General features: G+C 32.6%; 1 protein-coding gene across 1 annotated transcript in view; it reads right to left on the bottom strand.

The window, feature by feature from the left end:
* Col3a1 (collagen type III alpha 1 chain) overlaps positions 1-20082 on the bottom strand; it is a 37496-nt gene extending 17414 nt beyond the window's left edge. Inside the window, exons 1-21 of the mRNA XM_026389035.2 lie at positions 19903-20082; positions 10258-10454; positions 9968-10018; positions 9475-9585; positions 8612-8689; positions 6784-6837; positions 6274-6327; positions 5503-5556; positions 4837-4890; positions 4637-4690; positions 3960-4013; positions 3482-3526; positions 3292-3345; positions 2787-2831; positions 2102-2155; positions 1598-1696; positions 1042-1086; positions 804-902; positions 553-606; positions 321-428; positions 91-144 (exon numbers count right to left, since the gene is read on the bottom strand). Coding sequence (XP_026244820.1) covers positions 91-144; positions 321-428; positions 553-606; positions 804-902; positions 1042-1086; positions 1598-1696; positions 2102-2155; positions 2787-2831; positions 3292-3345; positions 3482-3526; positions 3960-4013; positions 4637-4690; positions 4837-4890; positions 5503-5556; positions 6274-6327; positions 6784-6837; positions 8612-8689; positions 9475-9585; positions 9968-10018; positions 10258-10454; positions 19903-19984 — 1500 coding nt within the window. The 5' untranslated portion in view covers positions 19985-20082. The remainder of the gene's footprint in view (positions 1-90; positions 145-320; positions 429-552; positions 607-803; positions 903-1041; positions 1087-1597; positions 1697-2101; positions 2156-2786; positions 2832-3291; positions 3346-3481; positions 3527-3959; positions 4014-4636; positions 4691-4836; positions 4891-5502; positions 5557-6273; positions 6328-6783; positions 6838-8611; positions 8690-9474; positions 9586-9967; positions 10019-10257; positions 10455-19902) is intronic.
* Between the last annotated feature and the right edge of the window lie 265 nt (positions 20083-20347).

The raw sequence follows: 20347 nt of genomic DNA, 5'->3' as shown, positions 1-20347 counted from the left end.
TTTCACTGGTGGGAAGCTATATATTGAAGAATTACTTATTTTATAGTACTAGTACTAGACTTTAGGAAAATAAATACCAAAGTTATCTACCTTTTCTCCTGGAATGCCATTTGGTCCAGCAGGTCCTCGGAATCCAGGGGCACCCTGGAAATAATGAAAGTCAAATATTTTTGTCATAGGGATTAAAACTTTTTCATAATTCCTGAGTGGCAATATAGATAGTGTCATGCTATAGAAGGCTTTAAACAATATTTAGGATTGAATATTCAACATCAGAAAAACAGTGGCTGCCTCTTACAGATGACCAGTGGAAAACCCACCCTTTCTCCTGCAGCTCCTGGTATTCCATTTGCACCAGGTTCGCCAGGTGATCCATCTTTGCCATCTTCACCCTTTTGTCCTGGAATGCCTGGGGAACCAGCTTCTCCCTAAAAAATGATGCCAAAGTAAAAGATTGATGACTAAATTTAGTTGCAAAATTTTTACCTATTTACTTGCTAATTATGTGCTAGTTCTCCAAGAAATAACCAAATCTGTTGTGGTAGTACTTACACGTTCACCACGTGGTCCTGGCTCTCCTTTGGCACCATTCTTACCAGGTTCACCCTAAAGTGAAACAAAATCTAGATTAAGATACAGGAAGGAGTCATAACAAAATCATCATCAGTAACAAATGATTCAGTGTTTCATCAGAGTGAAATCTATTCAACTGAATAGGGGCAAAAAAATCATGATTAATATTTTTATTGTGAGAATTAAGCCACACCTTTTAGGCAACAGAGGGAGAAAAAAAGGCCACTTACTGCACCACCTCGCTGTCCAGGAGCACCATTAGCACCAGGTGGTCCTGGAGGACCCCGGGCTCCCATTAACCCAGGAGCTCCAGGAATGCCAGCAGGACCCTAAGAACAACCCAAGAACATAAATATTAGCCAAACATGAAGTTTCCCTTCTGAATATCTCACTTAAATATCACAAATGTAATCTGTATGTGTATGAGTTGCTAGTGAATTATGTGTATGTTGGGGTGAGGAAACTTACCATTTCACCTTTACCACCAGGACTCCCAGCATTCCCAGGAGGGCCCTAGAGGACACACAAATGAAGCAAATTAATAATAATGAAAATAGTTCATATACAGTTAGAATTGTTCATTTGTTTTTAAAATATACTTATCACCAGTCATTACACTTTGTAGAGATTAGGTGGTTCCCCAAAATATTTAAATAAATCAGAGATGATATATACTTTTTCTAAATGATTGAAAAAAATACATAAGTAGGAGAAGTGTTTGGTTTTGTTATTTTTTAAATTTTTTGATTGATTATTAGTTTAGGGCACATTCTTCAAAACGCCAGATGATTATCCTACCCATTCCAACCTATTCTGGGTTATATAAACTTGAAATTTATGCATTCTAGAGTAGTTCAAACCTCAAAGCTACCATTTTATCTACTAATCCGATCAGTATTTATCACAGAAGAATCACTGCAGAGCATTCAGCAACTTTTTTCTAATTGCTGGCAACATTGAAAGATATGCCTCTGCAAGTAGTGTAGCAGCATTCTTCCTCGCAGTGGCCATATTCACTACTTACAGGAGGACCTTGAGCACCAGCATGTCCCTGAGGTCCAGGTTCTCCTCTTTGTCCAGGGGAGCCATTTGAACCAGGGGATCCTGCAGGTCCAACTTCACCCTAAGAGATAAAACCCTAAGCAGTCAATTGTGTTTGCCACTCCTAATTGCTTAGTTCACACTTTGACCCTGTTTAAAACCATCATCCCAAAGCTGTAGTACTATGACTACATACTGTAGTTAAAGAAAAAATTCATTAACCACAAAGGCAGAGAAAAAGGGTAAATATGTGACTGTGTTTTGTTTCCCTGAAAGATGATGGGACAAGGCAAAAGGAACTGGAAGAGGTATCAGGATAGCTGAATGCTATGGGTAACACTTTTCTTATAGTCGTGAATAGAGCTTTAAAATTCTACATAGACAAAAGCGATCCATTTGACTAATTAAATCATTTGCAAGAAGCAATTTAATGTTTTTTGTTGTCTCCAAGATACTTTCATGTTCTTCTATAGAAATACATGCTTACCTTAGCACCAGGGGATCCAGGGAATCCTGCAGTTCCTGGGGGACCAGGAGGGCCCTGAAAAAAAGTAAATAAAATTTCAAGAGCTCTTAATCAAACAAATGAAACCTAATACTCCAAGTAAGTAATAAGTGAGCACATATAAAATACAGAACACACTTATGTAAATAAAAGCAGTATTCATTATTGATGGAGGAATGTTATGTAGAGAAACATGGCACAATAAGAAGAGTGGAAATCTGAAGAGTTAGGAAATCTGGATTTCTCCCCACTTTTGCCATAAGTTCTCTGACTTTCTGTAGGTTAATTAGGCTTGAGCTTTGGCGCTCTCATTTACAAAATGAAGGTAATATTGTTATGCATTTTTGTAGGGCTCTTTCAAATGTCATCTCCCATATTGAATATTAGCCAACATTGTAAGGACCATATAGAAGTTAGCAATTCAGTAAGTATAACAGATGTATCAGAACCTAGATTTTGTTTATGAGCTCAGTGTCAGTTTGAAGCAGATGATTACATATCTAATGTTGAGTATAGGGTCTACCAAAAAATTGATAAGCTACATTATAAAAATAGGCAATTAGAATTGAATATATGAATTATTTTATATATATTAATTGTGAAATATTCTACAGTTCAGAATATATGGTTACCCTCGAGCAAAGCAGGCTTATGCACAGTTACTTACTGGTTGACCGTCGCTACCTCGAGCACCATCATTACCTCGAGCCCCCTAAAAAGAAAAGTTCAAGTCAAATATATTCTTAATTATGAAAAACTGATGACAAATAACATTTGATTTAAGTTCAAGTTCAAGAGAGTTGAGATTTCCTCAAGTATATTAAAATCTACTTACTAATTATATATTTTTATGGTCAAGTTGCTACAATTCTGATATGTATAGCATTGATCAAATGTAGAAGGATTAGATTCTGTGTTTTCAGAACTGAATTCGTATATAATGGTCTCATGACATATGCGAAGTCATCTTGAAAAGAAATACTATCAACAGATATAATAGCTGTCAAAATCTTACTCACTTTCATGTAATTATAGCCAGAAATTTACTTGGTTTGACTTTGATATAGTCTTGCAGAAAAGATATTTTTCTGAAGATTTTCACAGTGTGACTACCTGAGACTCTTATTTGTCATTCTGGCATATAATTGGGTTGTGCTTTTAGGGATACTCACTGCAGCTCCAGGAAGTCCTGGCCGTCCTCTCTCACCAGGAGCCCCTCTTGGACCCTGCAGAGTGAAATTGAAAATACGATCTTACTTTAAAGTTGACATGCATAACAACAGTTGGGAGGGAGAAAAGCAAGTTTAGGGTTAGGTGGAAGTTGATAGTAATCATGAGAATTTTATCATGAAACATAATTACCATGGGTCCAGGAGCTCCATTTTCACCTGGAAGACCGTTTTCACCCTAGAGGCACATAAAATATGTCAACATTGTATACAACAGAAAGAGGATCTTTTATTTAAAAAAATATGGTATGGAAAATATAATGAACCTAAGAAAAAGAAGTATCTTAATGATATCAAATGTTCGTTAGCATTTTATTTTATCAGTAATCTCAGTTTCTGCATTTTAAAAGAACAATGACTAAACATAAGTAATTAATGAGTTACACTGCAATGTTCAACCATTTTAATCTAGACTTTTCAAGCTCTGTTTCATGGAAACTTTAATAGAGTATCTCAAATAGTCACTATTATTCAGCTCCTAACATGTAAAATTCTGATAAATTTCAGAAAAAATTAAGCTCCACAATATAATTGCTTTAAAATTTAAATTGATTTACTTATAAAAATAGGATTTGATCAGATGAAAATGATCATATGGAAATACAGTTTACCTTTAATCCAGGAGCACCTGTTTCACCCTTTTCTCCATTTCGTCCATCAAAGCCCTATGAAATATATAAAAATAAACATATTAAACTTATTTGCAATCCAGAATGATTGGTAAACTTTACATTAAATTTGTATTATTAGCTTTTACTACATAGCACTCTTTACAACATTAATTTAAATAATATAAAAATTTAAATGGGTTGAAGATATTTGATTTTACAGCAAAAAAAAAAATGAAACTAGAAAGAACCATTTCATCTGATTTTAGAATGTTGACTTTACTATAGACTGAAACACTAGTGTTGATTTTATTCCCATTAGTTCATAGAATTTTAGACTTGGTTGAATCTATCTAATGCATTCATAGGATAAAGGCCCAATTCAATTTATATTGACTAAATAATAATATATCTTCAATTTTTTATGACAGTTATAGTAAGAAAAGTAAATTATTCTTAACCAAGCCTTTCCATACACTTCCAATCAACTCAATCATTTGCATAAAATTCTTAGTTTGATTAACAAATAAGTTTGTTAGTATTTTACAAACATCAAATCACCTAATTGTCAGAATCAACTATTTTTGGTAAATAATGAATTGTCCACTAAAATTGGTTAGACAAGTAAGTAAACACAACCAAATGGAGCACCCCATAGGTAATATAGAAATTCTACTTACTCTGTGTCCTTTCATACCAGGGAATCCAGGCATGCCAGCCGGGCCTTTAATACCCTAGAAGTAGCACATGAGAAAAAATATCAACAAACCTTCAAATAGAATCAGCTAAGTTGCAAAATGTTTTCTATTTTTTATTAATTCAATTTAGCCATGTAATAATTTTCAAGCTAAGCTAATTACGATTAATTTATCAGACTTACGGGAGGTCCAGGCAATCCTCGCTCTCCAGGTCGTCCGGGTCTTCCTGACTCTCCCTAGATGGAGAAATAGAGTACATGAGAGTCCTGTATGAGAAAATACACTGTAAACAACAAGTGGTCTGATTAATTTGCATGAAGAACTCACTAAAACTCACAGAGTTGTTTATTAGTAGAAGGATTGAGGAGGACTTCTCCTACCCTGATATAAACTTATAAAGAGATGATGCAGGTGCCTCTCATCACTGAGATATGCCCCTGCCTCAACCTAGTGAGAAGAATTTATCATTGGAAATTAGAAGAAAGAATGGCATAGTATTAAGGTATCGATGAATCTTACAGCTAATAAAATACTGTTATCAATTTTTTTCATGACAAGAGGCACACATAAGAAAATCACACCTCCTTCATTTAAATGATATATTCACTGGATAAGTCTTCTTTATAGTTAGGAAGTACATTTGGAGTTCTATTAGTTTAGAACTCAACAAATGGTATGTATAACTATGTAAATATAGTATAAATTCTCAACCCCTTATGAGCTAAAATGTTGTTAAGACGTAAAATTTTAAATGTTATTCCCTCTGAGATTCTGCTATGTGGCATATGCTGTTTAGAACACTCCAAATAGAATTTTGCTGTATCCTCATCCAGTCCTTAAAAACTTACATCTTTTCCAGCAGGACCAGATGGACCTATAGCACCAGGAGGTCCTGGAGGGCCCTAAAATAAGAAAATAAAAAACATATTTATAAACTTTTCTGTTACAGTTTATTATAACCCGTTATGTGCCTCCTAGAAGGGACTACCATTTTGAAAATCCTTTCAATGATTCTCATCATGAAACTTATACTTACTGAGCTAGTATTATACATCTATTCTATACAAGTTTTTACTTTTAATTAAATTTATTTTAATGAAAATTAAGTCCCCTGTATCTATATTTTATGCTATGTGCATGTATTTGTATATTCAAATGTTCTTTTACATTTGTTGAGATAATGAATATATCTAAATATGCAGATATTTGTTAATATTTTGAAATATTAAGATAGCTCCACTTCTTGTTTATTTACATACTATATCGTCTGGAAGACTCTTTATGCTAATTCCTATTATATAAATATGTATATGTACATGCATACCAATAGAGTAGATATATAGGTGAACTGAGTCGTTACAAGAAATAAAATCTGTATTTAAGAGATTTACTCTATGAAGTGGACAATTTTGATAATTAACCAAAGAATCCCTAAAAATTTTGAAACCAATTCAAATACCATAAAAATGTTATTTATTGTGTAAAACTTAAACATAAATGTAATCTTCACTCTATAGAGATCTATGGCTATTTTAGAAAATGAAGAGACTTTCCCTATAGAAATTGGTTGTCTACCTTGTGTTGTCAATTTATTAAATATAGCTTTAGTTGTTACTTACTGCAGGACCAGCTTGCCCTGGTTCACCGGGGGGGCCTTGGTATCCTGGCGAACCCTGGTGAATAATTAATAAGTAAATATTTTTAAAGTAACAAAATCTTCATATTAGCCATTTGCATTTTGAAGATAGTAGGAAATATGGATTTGTGAATGCAGTCAACAAGTTTATTCCAGTTTATAAGTACTGAAACCAAACTTTTATTTTCAGACTAGAATATGAAGTTAATATATTCCATTCCATTCATATCATTCCATTGAAACTGAATTGTTTTAAACTCAAAGTCATATTATAGACAATAAAACATGTGATTTAATTTTACCAAGTTTTTAATAGCTAGTAACTATTTGTGTAAAGGAATCAAATCTGGAATTCTATCACTTAAAAAAATAGTCAGTTTATTGGTTGAAACTTCCTTTAATTAGGATTGTGCATGCTAAAATAACTAAATGATAGCAGGTTCTACATTAATTTGTACATCCATGAAGCAGAAAGCCCCAGTGCCATACTTACAGGGGAACCAGGATGACCAGATGCACCAGGGGGGCCAGGGGGACCTGGAGGACCCTGGAATATAAATTAGAATGTAAATATAAAGTAAATTAGTATGAAGTACACTGTACATGTTCTTCAGAGACATGACAATTTAGATAGAATGCTGGTATTTTTTTCAAATGCAAACAACTGTATCTCATTATATGTTAACTCTTCACTAATATAGATACATTTATGAGATATTCAAAGAAGATCTTAAAAAGAAAACATTACTGCAGATGAAATTATCCCAGAACCCATAAAATTATTAATAAATCTTATAAAATGTTAAATTTTATCTTTAAAGAAGGGAATTCAAAAGCTAGAAAAATGAGTACAAAATGCTATGAGAATCCCTGCAGTGTTTGATTGATACTGCATCAGTGAGGATGCAATTTCTTATCTAGTAGCTAAACTCAGTGTGGGAAAATATTTATCTGCATATCATAAGTTCTATGATCTGAGTTTCTAAAATAATAATCTAAATCAACCTCAAACCTCATAAGTATCTATTGGTATAGATATTACAGAGTTGCATTGATATGGAGATTTGGATGTGCATATGATAATCATCACACATGGTAAAACAATAATTTGTAAAATTACAACAAATGGATTATCATCATTCAGAAATAAAAGCTAAACTAAAAAAACAGTTCTGTAGTATGCTGTTTCTAAATAATGATAATAAATTTATAAAACAACAGTTTTCAATTAAGATTTTTCTTGTAATCATTTTTCTGGAGTGTCCATAAGTGGTAGTTTTATTTAACTTTATAGGCCCAATTAAAATAATAGGATTCATAATGCAAATTTAGCTAAGATGCAATGTCACATAAATTCTCCTTGTGGCTTTGAAAAATACAAAAAAAGTCACAGCCCTTAAAACTTTACAGATTTGTAAAAAATTCTTTTTGCAACTTATTTTCTACCCACTAAAAGGGCCTTTTTTTTTTTTTTTTTAAAAAAAAAAGCCACTTGGATCAGTAAAAAGTTTGTGTTTTCTTGTTTTGGAAGTCATGATATGAGGTCCAGTAATTTGGACAGCAGTCCTCTACAATCCCAGAGAATTCAGTGCCATATTCCATTTACTCTCCTGTGGTAGATACTTGCAATGACAATCATAACCTTCTCTATTACTGATCCTCCTGAAAGGCTATTCTAAACAAAGGTCATTTTTTGTGGGTTACCATGTATGTTATCGTGTATGGGTGCCCAGGTTTCAAAGCTTTTTGCTGTTTTCTTCTATTAAAACTCTAAGTCATTTACTTGGAGGAAGTCCTTCAGGTACACATACATAATTATTATTTAAGGTAGAGTATAAAGAATCAATGAATTCTGGTAACATTTCTATTTGATTTTGAGAATTGGAGGCAAGGCAGATTGAGATATTGAACAGTCATTACTCGTACTATTATCTAGAAAGTAATCTTTAATGAATGAAAGATATAAAAATAAGACTGAAAATTTGGGTGAGAAAGATGAAAAGTGGAAGCAAAATGTGACAACATTTGATTAAAAATTAGAAAATGTGTGAGCCCCAAGCATGAAGCATGTAAGCAGGTGAACCTCCTACCCATTCAGGTGGTCATATAGGAAGTGGAATTACAGGCCTGGCAGGAAAATATATGAGGAAAAAACTGAGAGAAGAAACAAGATAATGTAACATCTTCTTTCACAACCTTAAAATAGGATAAGCTATTTTGTAAAAGTTCACAAAATACCAGATTTTTAGAACATTATTTGAAATTTAAGAAACTGGAAGGGTAAACAATACTCTAAAATGCTGAGAAATATTTATACTTACAGCTGGACCAGGAAAGCCACCTCCTGCTCCTAAACCTCCAGCCTTGACGTCATAAGAGTCATACTGGGGAGAATAGTTCTGCAGCGGAGATTAGAGAAACATGCTCACTTTAACAAATAGATCACAGTTATTTTCAAAAGCACTTTGAAGAAGTTCAGGCAACAGCTACTCTTCACTGGTAGAAGGCTTCTGCATGCCAACAGAGGTGGTATATACTAATTATCTTGTTTGTCCTGTTTCTCTATAATTTTAGATATTAGACATACTACAAAACACTTGCTTGTATAATGCATGAATATTTCAACTAAATTGTTAAATACAGATTCAATGTTAATGCCCAAATTCTTCGATCTTAAATACTCTCATTTAAACCATTATTACTAAGCAATATCTATAGCATTGCGTAGAATCATAGACTTGAAGTTTAAAGAATCTTGAGATTATAAAATCCAAACTTCTCATTTTGTACTGGAAACTGGTTAAGTCAAATTACTTTTCTAAACAGTTAATGAAACAAATAAAATTTATATCTCTGGATTTATGGTTAGATACACCTAATAGTTGTATCCCAAATTAAGCATTGTTACAGGGGGAAAAAAACTAATATTAGAAATGATCATATACTTATTGAATTTTTTGAAACTTATTTTAATTTTTGTTCCAGGTCTAGAGATAGGTTCTATTTGGCTACCAGGATAAGAATAAGCTAGACAATATTATTTGCTTCTTGCTGAATTGCTTTTTGGAAAACTCTTTTTAAAACTCATAAAGATTTTCTAATTTTTCCTAAACATAAAGATTTTCTAATTTTTCCTAAACTAGGTTCTGTTTTAAGGAGAATCTTTAGTCCTATAATTCATTACCTGACCACCAGGACATGGTTCACAGATTCCAGGGGAGCCAGGAGAACCAGGGGAACCTGGTTGCCCTGGGATACCAGGTTCACCATTTCTCCCAGGAATACCAGGAGGGCCCTAAAAAAATTAAGGATAAAAGTAACCAAAAGAGTGAAACATCTTGTGATTAAGAATCATTATCATATTTTTGCTTCTCTGCTTTATGGCATTAGGAATCAGTGCAAGTGATATCTTTTCTAATGAATAAATGCCTTTTTATGCAAAATTTGTGAATAATTTGATTATAATATATAAAGACATTATATGAATTTTTGGCAATATGAATATTGACATGAGTAATTATGAATTTTTAGTTTGTCATTTTATCTCATTATTTAGATATGGAATACTAAAGAAAAATGTCTGACTAATTAAAGTTCAAATCTGAAAAGGACATGGAAAGGACATGGAAAATAATTATCATAACATGAATTTATTCCCCTGAAGAATGTATACTTACTCGATCTCCTTTGGGGCCTTGACGTCCTTGACCAGGAGAAGGACGGGTAGTCTAGTAAATGGAAAAGATACAGATTTAACAAGACATAGAAACAATTTTCCAAGAACTACATCACAATTTACATGTTTGTTTGTTAAACCATGTTAAATGCTTTAAATTGCCATTTACTTATAATACTGGAATGACTATTGCACAGACATAACTTAAATTTCTTTTGAAGCTCTTATGTAGAAGCTATTCATGTATTTTAACCAGAATCTTGAAGAAGTACAAAATTTCTTGGTACTCACAGGTCCTGGACTCGGTGGGCAAATTGCACAACATTCTCCAAATGGGATTTCTGGGTTGGGGCAGTCTAAAGCTTCCTCATCACATAGTATGTCATCGCAGAGAACAAATCCTGCGTCACAGACACATACTTGGCATGGTTCCGGCTTCCAGACATCTCGAGCTGCATAGGTCTGACCGAGATAGGTGCAGCCATCCTCTAAAGGTAGAGAGTAAATTACAGGGTACAATGTTATTTTTGTTATGCAGTCATGGCTATTGACAACACCCAAAGTAGAGATAGTTTGGAACAAATGTATTCTCCCTTTCATTAGAAAATCATATCTTTCCTACATCATTTGCTAAGACTAGGAGAGATTGCTTAAAACACCAAATCTGCTAATTAACATAAATTGACACAACAAAGGAAATTTTCCTTAAAATAGTCAATTTTAAAATAACAGATATTTTAATTTCATTTATACTAAAATGAAAAATATTATTGGGCTTCTTTTAAATGTTTTCCATGGATATCTTTCAAGCATTTAAACATTTATTTATTCATTAATTGTTCAATTGAAAATAAGCTTTCTATCCAAATTGTTATTCTTGGGTTTAACAGTAGATGGGAGCATTAAATTAAGAAGATGATTTTGTTACTAACTCAAAAGAACGTCTATATTTTATTAACTTAGTTGATAAATAATTAGGAAAGATGAGTTAATCTTGGCAGTATAAAACTCTTTCAAGATTTCCTGGAAGACGTTCACAAAACTTATATACACTCTATGTCACTGGTAGCTCTGTTTGTCATTAGTAGGTCAATATTATATGGCAATATGTTGTATACCCTATATGAATGTAAAGAAGTCTTCAATTCACAAAAAGGAAGTGGTGGTGGTGATGGCAGAGGAGGGGGAGAGAGAAGAAAGGAAGGGAGGAGGAGTGAAAGAGAGGGAAAGAGAGATATGTTCTTACAATAAATATTGGCAAGAATAAGTAGAAATAAAAGGGAAAAATACGAATCATGACAGTGTGTATTTGTGGCTTAAAATGGTAAAGAATTTGCCTCAACCAAAATTTTAGTCTCGATTCCTAATTATATGCAAGATCCTGGATTCAGTTGCTATTAATAATGAATCAGCTTAGAAACTGTCAAAATTAAACCTGGTCTCAATTCTTGAAGCATTATGTGTGGATAGTGGTTAAATACAAACTTTAATTCTTGAAGATTACTATGATAGTTTGCCAATAATTGAATAAATAATAATAAGTTTTAAAACATCTAAAAAAGCAGTTTTAAACAATATACTGTTGAACACTTTTGTGAGACAGTGAAATTTTTATTTTCTTAAAGCCAAGGACATTAAATGTGGTCTGAAGAAGGCATGGTTCAGAGGAGGCATGTATTTTAAAATCACATGTTGTGTTGTTGCCTACTGACCAAAAGAGCTTTCAGTAGTCCTGAGATTTCACCGCTGACACTATACACAGTCCCAAAGATCACCTTTTGGAGTTCTTGTATCTCCGGCATCATCTGCCTTTTTGAAGTAATAATTTAGATTCATAAATACTTTGAGTCTAAAGGTTAAGCTAAAAGTTCACCAAAATGGAGGATCTCTGTATCTGCAAACTCTGTGGAGTATGAAATTGCGTCTATTTCTCATTTCCACACATTTGTGCAGAAACAAAGTGAGTCACAGTTAGATACACAGTTGTGAATCACCTGGAAAGTTCTCGGTCAATTCTAGAAGTCTAAAAACCCATTCTTATTTTGTGTTACAACTTCCCAGAGTGGGCTAGAGTTCATAAATGAAAAAAAAAAAAAAAAAGAAAGAAAAGAAAAGAAAAATCAACATGGTAGTTTTATTGAAGTTTTAAATAGGAAGAAAGGATCTATTTAGAAAAGTTACTCCAATTCCTTCTCCATGTTAAAACTATTAAATAAAAGAGACAAATATTGACTAAAAATTTAAATGTATTTGTTATAATTAGGTTAAACACAAGTGTTATATAAATAAAAATTATATAATATAAAAATTATTATTTTGCTTCTTGTTTCCAAATTTAAGCCTCAATATAAATATCATCTTAGAGTACTTTTATTGTTTTCTTCTTTTAACATATTTTCAAATTCATTTTAGATTGATAAAACATGAAATTATACATGTCAATGGGGTACTATCTAATGTTCTGATACTTGTATGCATTATTTTATTATTAATTTAAATTAAGTATATTTATTACCTCAAACATTTATCATTTGTTTATGGTGAAAACTTCTAAAATTCTTTCTAGTTCTTTAAAAATGTACAGTGCACTGTTGTTATCTATAGACACCCTATTTCATTAAACTGTAGCTTAGTACCCATGGGTCAGTCAACATTTCTTCATCTCCCCTTCACCACCTCTCCTTGGGCCCCTGCCCCTCTCCCAGCCCCTGGCAACCACCATTCTGTTCTCAACTTCTAGGAAATCAACTCTGTTCATTTTCTTTTGATCTGCTCATGACAATTAACATGATGTGTGTATGCTTTGTTTTACTTTAGAAAGTCATGTTGTTCTAAGTAAAAAAAAATAAATAAATAAATTTGGCATGCTTAAAAAATAACATAAAAATTAATACAGTCTTGCTTGCTACCATAACATTTAATTTCCACTGAAAAGGTAATGGAGAAACAGAGAAAGGGCTGATGTTCAACCACAAGTTTCTACTTAAAACCTTTCAAGAAATTGCCTTTAGGAGAGCCATCTTTCTTTTCAGAATTGCACAGCTTTTTCTAATTTGTCATTTCTGTGCCTGACTATATATGGTTAGTAATACACGCTACCAAAAGCTCAACCTCTTATATAGATGTCTTAGGCCCTCAGTACATGGAAAAATCATGGAAAAGCCAAGAAAAAGAATGTTTTGTCTTCAAGTGGAATAAAATGCTTTTGGTAGCTATTAACACTATTCAAAAATAGAATAGAAAATAAGATTCAGAAGTAAGTCTTCTCATTTTCTTAGTTATTGTCAGAGTAACTTTGATAAAAGATAAGTTGAATATTTTTTGAAAAAATATTGAATAAAATGTAAACATTCTAATTTTTATTACTGGACAAGGTAATAGATTTTACAATTACCTCCTTTAATGTTGTTGTTTAAAGATAGTCTTGCTGTTCCATTTGGCAATTTAAAACTCCACCTCTCATGTCACTTGATATTTCTATTCCTTATTCAAAGGTAAGTTTCTGAAATAAATTTACCTGTAATTGCACAAGTGATGCACTATACTAAATCATCTCTTTACTGAGAGATCTATATTATAAGACAAAATGATTCACTCTAATCTTAATTCACTCTAACCTTCTTTATTTTCCTAGCACTGTTTGGGAACTTTAGAGAAAAATAAAGCCAATGACATAATTTTATGTATTTCAATAGACTTAAACCTCCAACTTTTTTGTTTCCATTTTTCTAATATTAAATCATGCAAACTTGTCTTATAACTAAACTAAAATATAATGCAATGTATGCTTATCTCAATACCATTTTGAAGTAAAAATAATATTCCATGAAGCTTCTTAACAAATAGGTAATTTAATTTGAGCAATGAGTGACTTTTTTTCCTCTTCTTACTGAATTCTCATCTGGGAAAAGGTACTGTGCAATCTGGAAAACTAAAAATTACAGATGTGATATGTAAATTACCATAACATTTTTTTCCCATTACTTTTGAATATTTTATAAATGTGAGTGTTTGGAGTTCATATAGTATCTAAATGAAATAAGTTTGATTTCTCTTTAAAATTATGTCACAAGTGTTTGGAAAATATACATTTTTATGAAATTATTTTGCTGCTTACATATTTATTTTACATATTATATTCATATATGTTAGATGAGTTAACAGAAAAATTCTGAAGAAAAAATATGTACATGATATAGATGGATAATTTCAATCTAAAAATTATATTTTTCATGGTCAAGGTAGACTTTGCTTATTCTATCACCATCAGAATTTAAAAAAGAAACAAAACTTTATGAATCGTAATTTCTGGGTGTTTCCTTTATTCTTTATAGATACATAATTTTGTGTTTCTAATAAAATTTTCTTATGTTGATTAATTTTTTATTCTGCCTAAAGTAAAAATAGATAGTAGAAATCTAAAAGTATCTTATATCTAATCATCAGCAATTGTATCTGTAATATATTTTAATGTCAAATATGAAAGCATTGAAGAATATACTATTTATTCTGTTACAGTTGACAAATTAAATTATACTTTGATATAAAATTAAATTATACTTTGATAGCAAAAATTTTACATTTGACCTTTCTTACCACTAAGTCACTAAGTAATTTCTTTCTTAGACCATTTTACTTGCAAGTACTACTACTGGAATTACCAGACAGAATATTATAATATCTCCTATGTTGTAAGCACTGTTCTGAGTGGTTTACATCCATTTGACTTAATCCTATCAAGGCCCTATGAGATGAGTCCTGCAATAACCTTGACTTTACAGATGAAGAAGCTGAAACAAATGGTAAGTAATTTCTCCAAGGTTACATCATCAAGGGTAAAGCTACAATTTTAATCTAGGAAGGCTTTCTCTTACATTCAATACTCTGAGCTATTGCATTCTATTCCCTTTCTGCTTTCAAAGACTGGGAAGGATTACCTAGGAAAGCTTCAAAACTCTGTCCCATGTGGTTTATAAATCCTGCAAGGTTAAAATAAGAGTCTAAAAAGCAGATTTTTTGAGAGGTAATATTTCTCTGAATAATGTCTTTTCTCTCTGGTCTCAAAACAAGCATCTGGAGTTAAATTTTATTGTTTATTTCTCTTGACCTTAAGAAAAAAAGTTATATCTCCAAGGCCACCCTGATGGCATCCAGACCACCAACAGGATCAACATGTGATTTAGAAGCACAGCATCCATTTTACTACGTACAGAGAAGGAGGATTCCAATTACAACTATAACAAATAGACAAAGTTTCTGCATCCAATGAAAAAAAACATTCAGGTTGTCTTACTAAGATGCTGATTTTCAGAAAATATAGTTACTTACTAAGTGGTTCATGTTAATGAACATATACCTTCATCACAATTCTCCTCTGAATGATACTCTGACGTTAAAAACATACCATACAACTCCAAAGAATGTTTCTATGATTTTAATTTATTTAAGAACTGTAGTATCTGTAATCCTCCACAACAAAATACCATTAGGGGGATGGAAAGAGTTTCAGAAAAACACATACCATTTTCCAAAGCAGTAATTTCTCAATGTTAGTTTTCAAGGAAAATTTAACTTTTAGGGATTTCTGGATCCTTTATTTTTGGTAGCTTTTTGTCCTCTTTGAACTTTTCTTTTTTGTTCATTAAGGCTGCATGTAAATGGCAGTGTTTGACCTCAGTCATGGAAAAAAAACAAGGCTTTTATTAGCTAATCTGAAAGGAATCCACTTCTGCTATGTTTTCATTAGGCACAGACAGAAATTCTAGTGGTTAATATAACTCTCTGAATTGCTGTTCACAAATGATTTGTGTAAGAAAAGCGAACTCACTTTTTCCATTGTCATCTTGACATGAAACAGGCAAAGTTTCCCTGCTGAAAATTCTGGACTTTTAAAAACACCATGCAACTTAGTTTTCTGAGTGTGGCAAATGATGGGACTGAGCTAAAAAGAAAAGTCCCTAGGGAAACTGTTTTATAGAAAACAATTCACTGAGATGTTTCCAGAAACTTATTGTAGACCTGGAAACTTTACAAATGTTCCCCTTGTCTAGCAAAAGTAATAACATCTTTCATCTTTAAAGCTTTAGCTCATAAGCAATCCACTTTAATCACTTCAAGGTGGTGATATCACTTGATGTTACAAAATGAAAGAACTGCCTACATAATCTTTGGAACTCTGCACAAAAGCAACAACATCCACAATGGAAATCATGGAGTTTTGATAGATGGTACTCTCCTCTGAGTGACAGCTCAAGACTTGGCATAAGACTCTGTAGGTGTGGAATAATGGCTTTCATGAGGAACTATCTTTTAGTCTCAACTATAATTCTGGTAAAATCACAGAGAATAGTTGAAAATTTTAAAAATGAATCTATGAATAAGACATCAACCCAGGAATCTGAATTAGTTAAAAGGCATTTTATTCTCTCAGTCTTTCCTTCTTTCTCTGCATTGCTGCAAAGGCTTTGATCTTTTATATGTTTTGAATTGAAGCAAAGATACCTATTTACATACAGGCCTTCAGATTATCTGATGTCGAGTATTCTGGAAGGAGTAAAGAAATGCAAGGTATCATGAGCAAAACCCACAAAAATTTACTTTCAATAATTCTTTATTTACTACTAATGTACATTTTTCACAGGACCATGATAATTTCTGGTTAAAGCATAAACTCTGAGTCTCTTCTTAAAAAAAAAAAAAAACAGTTTTACCAGTTCAAAGTTAAATACTAAACATAGAAGTACCTATCCCTTTTCACCTTTATAAATATACTAACTCAACTATTTTTTTAGGGCCATGTACTATTTTTTCGTATCTCTCTTCAGTGAAAACAATTACTAAAATAAGAGAGTTCAGGTATTTTAAATTTATGCTTTGTGTCCTCCAAGTTTAACAGGATTTTGGTTCTAGTCTTAACTCTGTCATTACCTAATTTCATGAACTCAACTAAAGTACTAGACCCATGTGAGATGAATGACACAGATTTGAGAACAATTATGTAAAAAGAGAGGTTCTTTTAAGGTACAATTGTTTCTTGTGAATTAATGCTACTCTGTTTTTTTTATCAGTTAAGTATGTTTAATAATAAGGACAGCACAAGTCAGAAAACTTGAATGGTAACTGATCAGTTACAATTTTTTTTCTTTAAGCATAATGGAAAATAGATTATCATGATGTGAAATGAGAAACTGAATCTCTATTTTTGAAATATATAAACATATAAAGGTTCACAACTCCTTTTAGTCAAATTATTACTGTAGAAAAATTTAACAATTCAAAGAACACACTGGATTACAACTGTTTCTGTCCCTGCCTGAATGAAACAGTATTAATTAGTAATATTTATCTCTACATCTATCTACATATCTAATAAGCAGTGAGTAAAATACTTATGTCAAGAAAGGGTTACATCAGAGTCTCTGAAAGTGAAAAAATATTTTTAAAAAGTCAAATGTAAAAATGTGGAAATGGTCCACAAATTTTATTTCCAATGTCTTTAAATATTGTCACCATTGTTTGTGTGTATTTGGCTATATTTTATTGGTAACATTTCATCTATTTAAGAAACAATGTTTAATACTTAAAATTCACACATATGATATTTTCAAATCTCACTATAAAATGCTGAGTTCCCTGTATACTGATTTTGGTTATGTAAGTGGTGCCTCCATCAGCCGCTAGATGGCGCGTGTTTGCACCTAAAGCTTGGCATGTTTATAAACCACAAGAAATATAAAACAGATCACGTTTTTCCATTGCTGGAATAAAGCACATGTATAAAATAAATCTTTCACAAATTTGTAAAAAGACCAAAATTCTTTGTTAAGACTTTTTTTTTTTTTTTTAATGCTCCCAAAACCTCAGAGTAGACCACAGTTCGTGTGCTTCAGCGCTGTGCTGTTCCTGGTGTAGCTGGGCATTTGCAAGACACCCCCACCCCAGCGCTACAGGGTACTCCCAGTGTGCTATGTATTCAGCCACCTCCTGTAACCTCCCCAAAGCTTATCCATCAGCAGGTTTTTCTTATAAAACCTATAAGAAACATAAGTCACAGTGTCTTAAAGCATCTAAACTTTTTTTCATGACACAAACAATGAAGTTAAACAAAGTCCCTCCCATCTTCTTTTAAGAGCACACAAATGTAAAGAGGTGAACAAAAAGAACTTATGTGATGTGAAGGCAATGTACGTATCAAGCACTCCTTTTCTTCCTAAAGTTCAGAAGAAAACAGCATAGTGCTTATATCTCATAGCTCTTATAATCATTAGCTAATTACAAATTGTTAACTGATCTTTTGAACTCAAACCCAAGTTTGTAGTCTTGTCAGTGAGCGAGAACTCTGTGATGTTTCCTCCAGAAATCAGTAGAAATTAATAACTTTAGAAAATAGGTGAAAATCTTTGTTGGGGTGGGGTCTATTAATTATTTCTTATCGTAGGGGAGGACTGAGACTTGTAGAATCTTCTAGGAGGGACAGAATAGGAAGGGAAAGGGAGGAATGATAGGAAAGGAAAGAAAATGGAGTGCTTGAGAGAAAGGATGAGGAGACAAGGGGAGAGAAGAGATGGAGGAAGAGGTGCTCTCATGGGGATAGGGAGGGAGTGAGAGAGGAAGGGAAGGCAACAATGAAGAGAGATGGGCTGTGCCTAGAATGGGGGTGGGGTGATGAGTGAGGAAGGAAAAGGCAGAGGATGTCTTAAGGAGCCAAAAGGGGTGGAGAGACAAGGAGGAGGGAAAAGGAAGGGAGAGAGGGGCTAAGGAACAAGGAATATGGGTGTTCCTCTTCTTCTGTGGCCATGGATGATATAACTAATGAACTGTCATTGGGTATTTCCCTCCACCCACATTTGCATATATTATTTTGAAGATACTAAACATATTTGATATCACAAATCAAAAACAATTTTTCTTATACACTAATCGCAAAAACTATAGATTAAAAAATAAACATGTTTATATGTAAAGAAAATTTGTTAACTAATGATTTTGTCTAGTTATCTTTAAGTTTAATATTGAAGTGGTTATTTCAATTAATTGGTTCAGTATTTTCATGGCTATAAGGAACATACAAATTTACAAAAACATTTCACATAAATAATGAGTGTTTAAAACATCTAAACTTTCTATATGCAAATATTGGAAAAATATAGTCAATCTGTTTTTTGAAGGCAAACTTTAATGGTCTTTACTTTGTTTGTAGAAAAGTCAAAACATTCCTGTGGAAAACACTTTTTAAAGTATTCTCTTCATTAATATAAGTGCAGCCAAAATACAGAACATGCAGGAAATACTAGATCTGTAACCATAAACTATTAGAAGATATGGATTGATCAACTACTCAAGTGCTTGAAACAATAAAATCAGGAACGTTGAAACTTTTTACCTCTCTGAACCCATTTCAGGAACATTGACAGATATTCTGTTGTTACCACTTTACAGAAATATATTAAACTATTTTAATGATTCATAATAACTTCCTTTAGACTAGTCTTAATGCATGCTATTTTTAAAGTGTCTTATCTTATTGAGGAAACAATACTCAACATTCTATCCTTACAAAGAATCCAGCATACAAAGGAGAACATAAAATTATTACAAGAAACCAATAACTTCCAGACTGCAGAGGGAAGCATTCCAAGCCATTAACAGTCCAGGAGGAAAGCCTTTTAAAACCATTTTTAAAAGTTTCCAGTACCTTAAACATGAAAACAAGTTAGTACAAGAAAATCTTTATTTTATGCATAGAGAACTTCTAAATACAAACATGATGTTATTCTTTTGAACAAATGTAAAAAGCAAAATTATGCTCAGGTTAACATGTCACAATTGAGAGTTCATAGAGAAATCTTTCAGGAGGCTGATTTTCCCCTTTATACTTCTTTGTAAGAAATAAAGACGAAAACCTCAGAAAGTTTCTTGGAATCAATACCTACTCACCCGATTCCTGTTGCGCCAAAATAACAGTGGGATGAAGCAGAGCGAGAAGTAACCAGGTTCCCTTTTGCACAAAGCTCATCATGTCTAAATATCAGACATGAGACTCTTTGTGCAAAAAGGAGAAAAGAAAAGCAGTTCAAAGTAGCACCATCAGTTGTTCCCTGCCCTTCAGCACCAGGCCCGTCATAAAACTCAGCCACTGAGATTCCTTTGCTCTGGCCTTAAATAGGAAAAAGTTTGGCTTCCCTCACTTTCCAGCCCCTTTCTGAAATATGAGAGCAGCACCCATCCCCTTAGCAGTAAAAGAAATGATTAATATTTCTTTTTCTCTTATAGAGGACAGAACCCACAGAGTTAGAAAAATAGCACATCTGGAGCTCGTGTGCATCTGCTTATGTATGTTACATACTTTAGCCTTACATACACGTTTGTGAACTTATGAACA

The sequence above is a fragment of the Urocitellus parryii genome, chromosome 1, assembly GCF_045843805.1.
Source record: "Urocitellus parryii isolate mUroPar1 chromosome 1, mUroPar1.hap1, whole genome shotgun sequence".
NCBI lineage: Eukaryota > Metazoa > Chordata > Mammalia > Rodentia > Sciuridae > Urocitellus > Urocitellus parryii.
The sequence above is the reverse complement of the archived record's forward strand: the minus strand, read 5'-3'. Positions and strand labels throughout refer to the sequence as shown.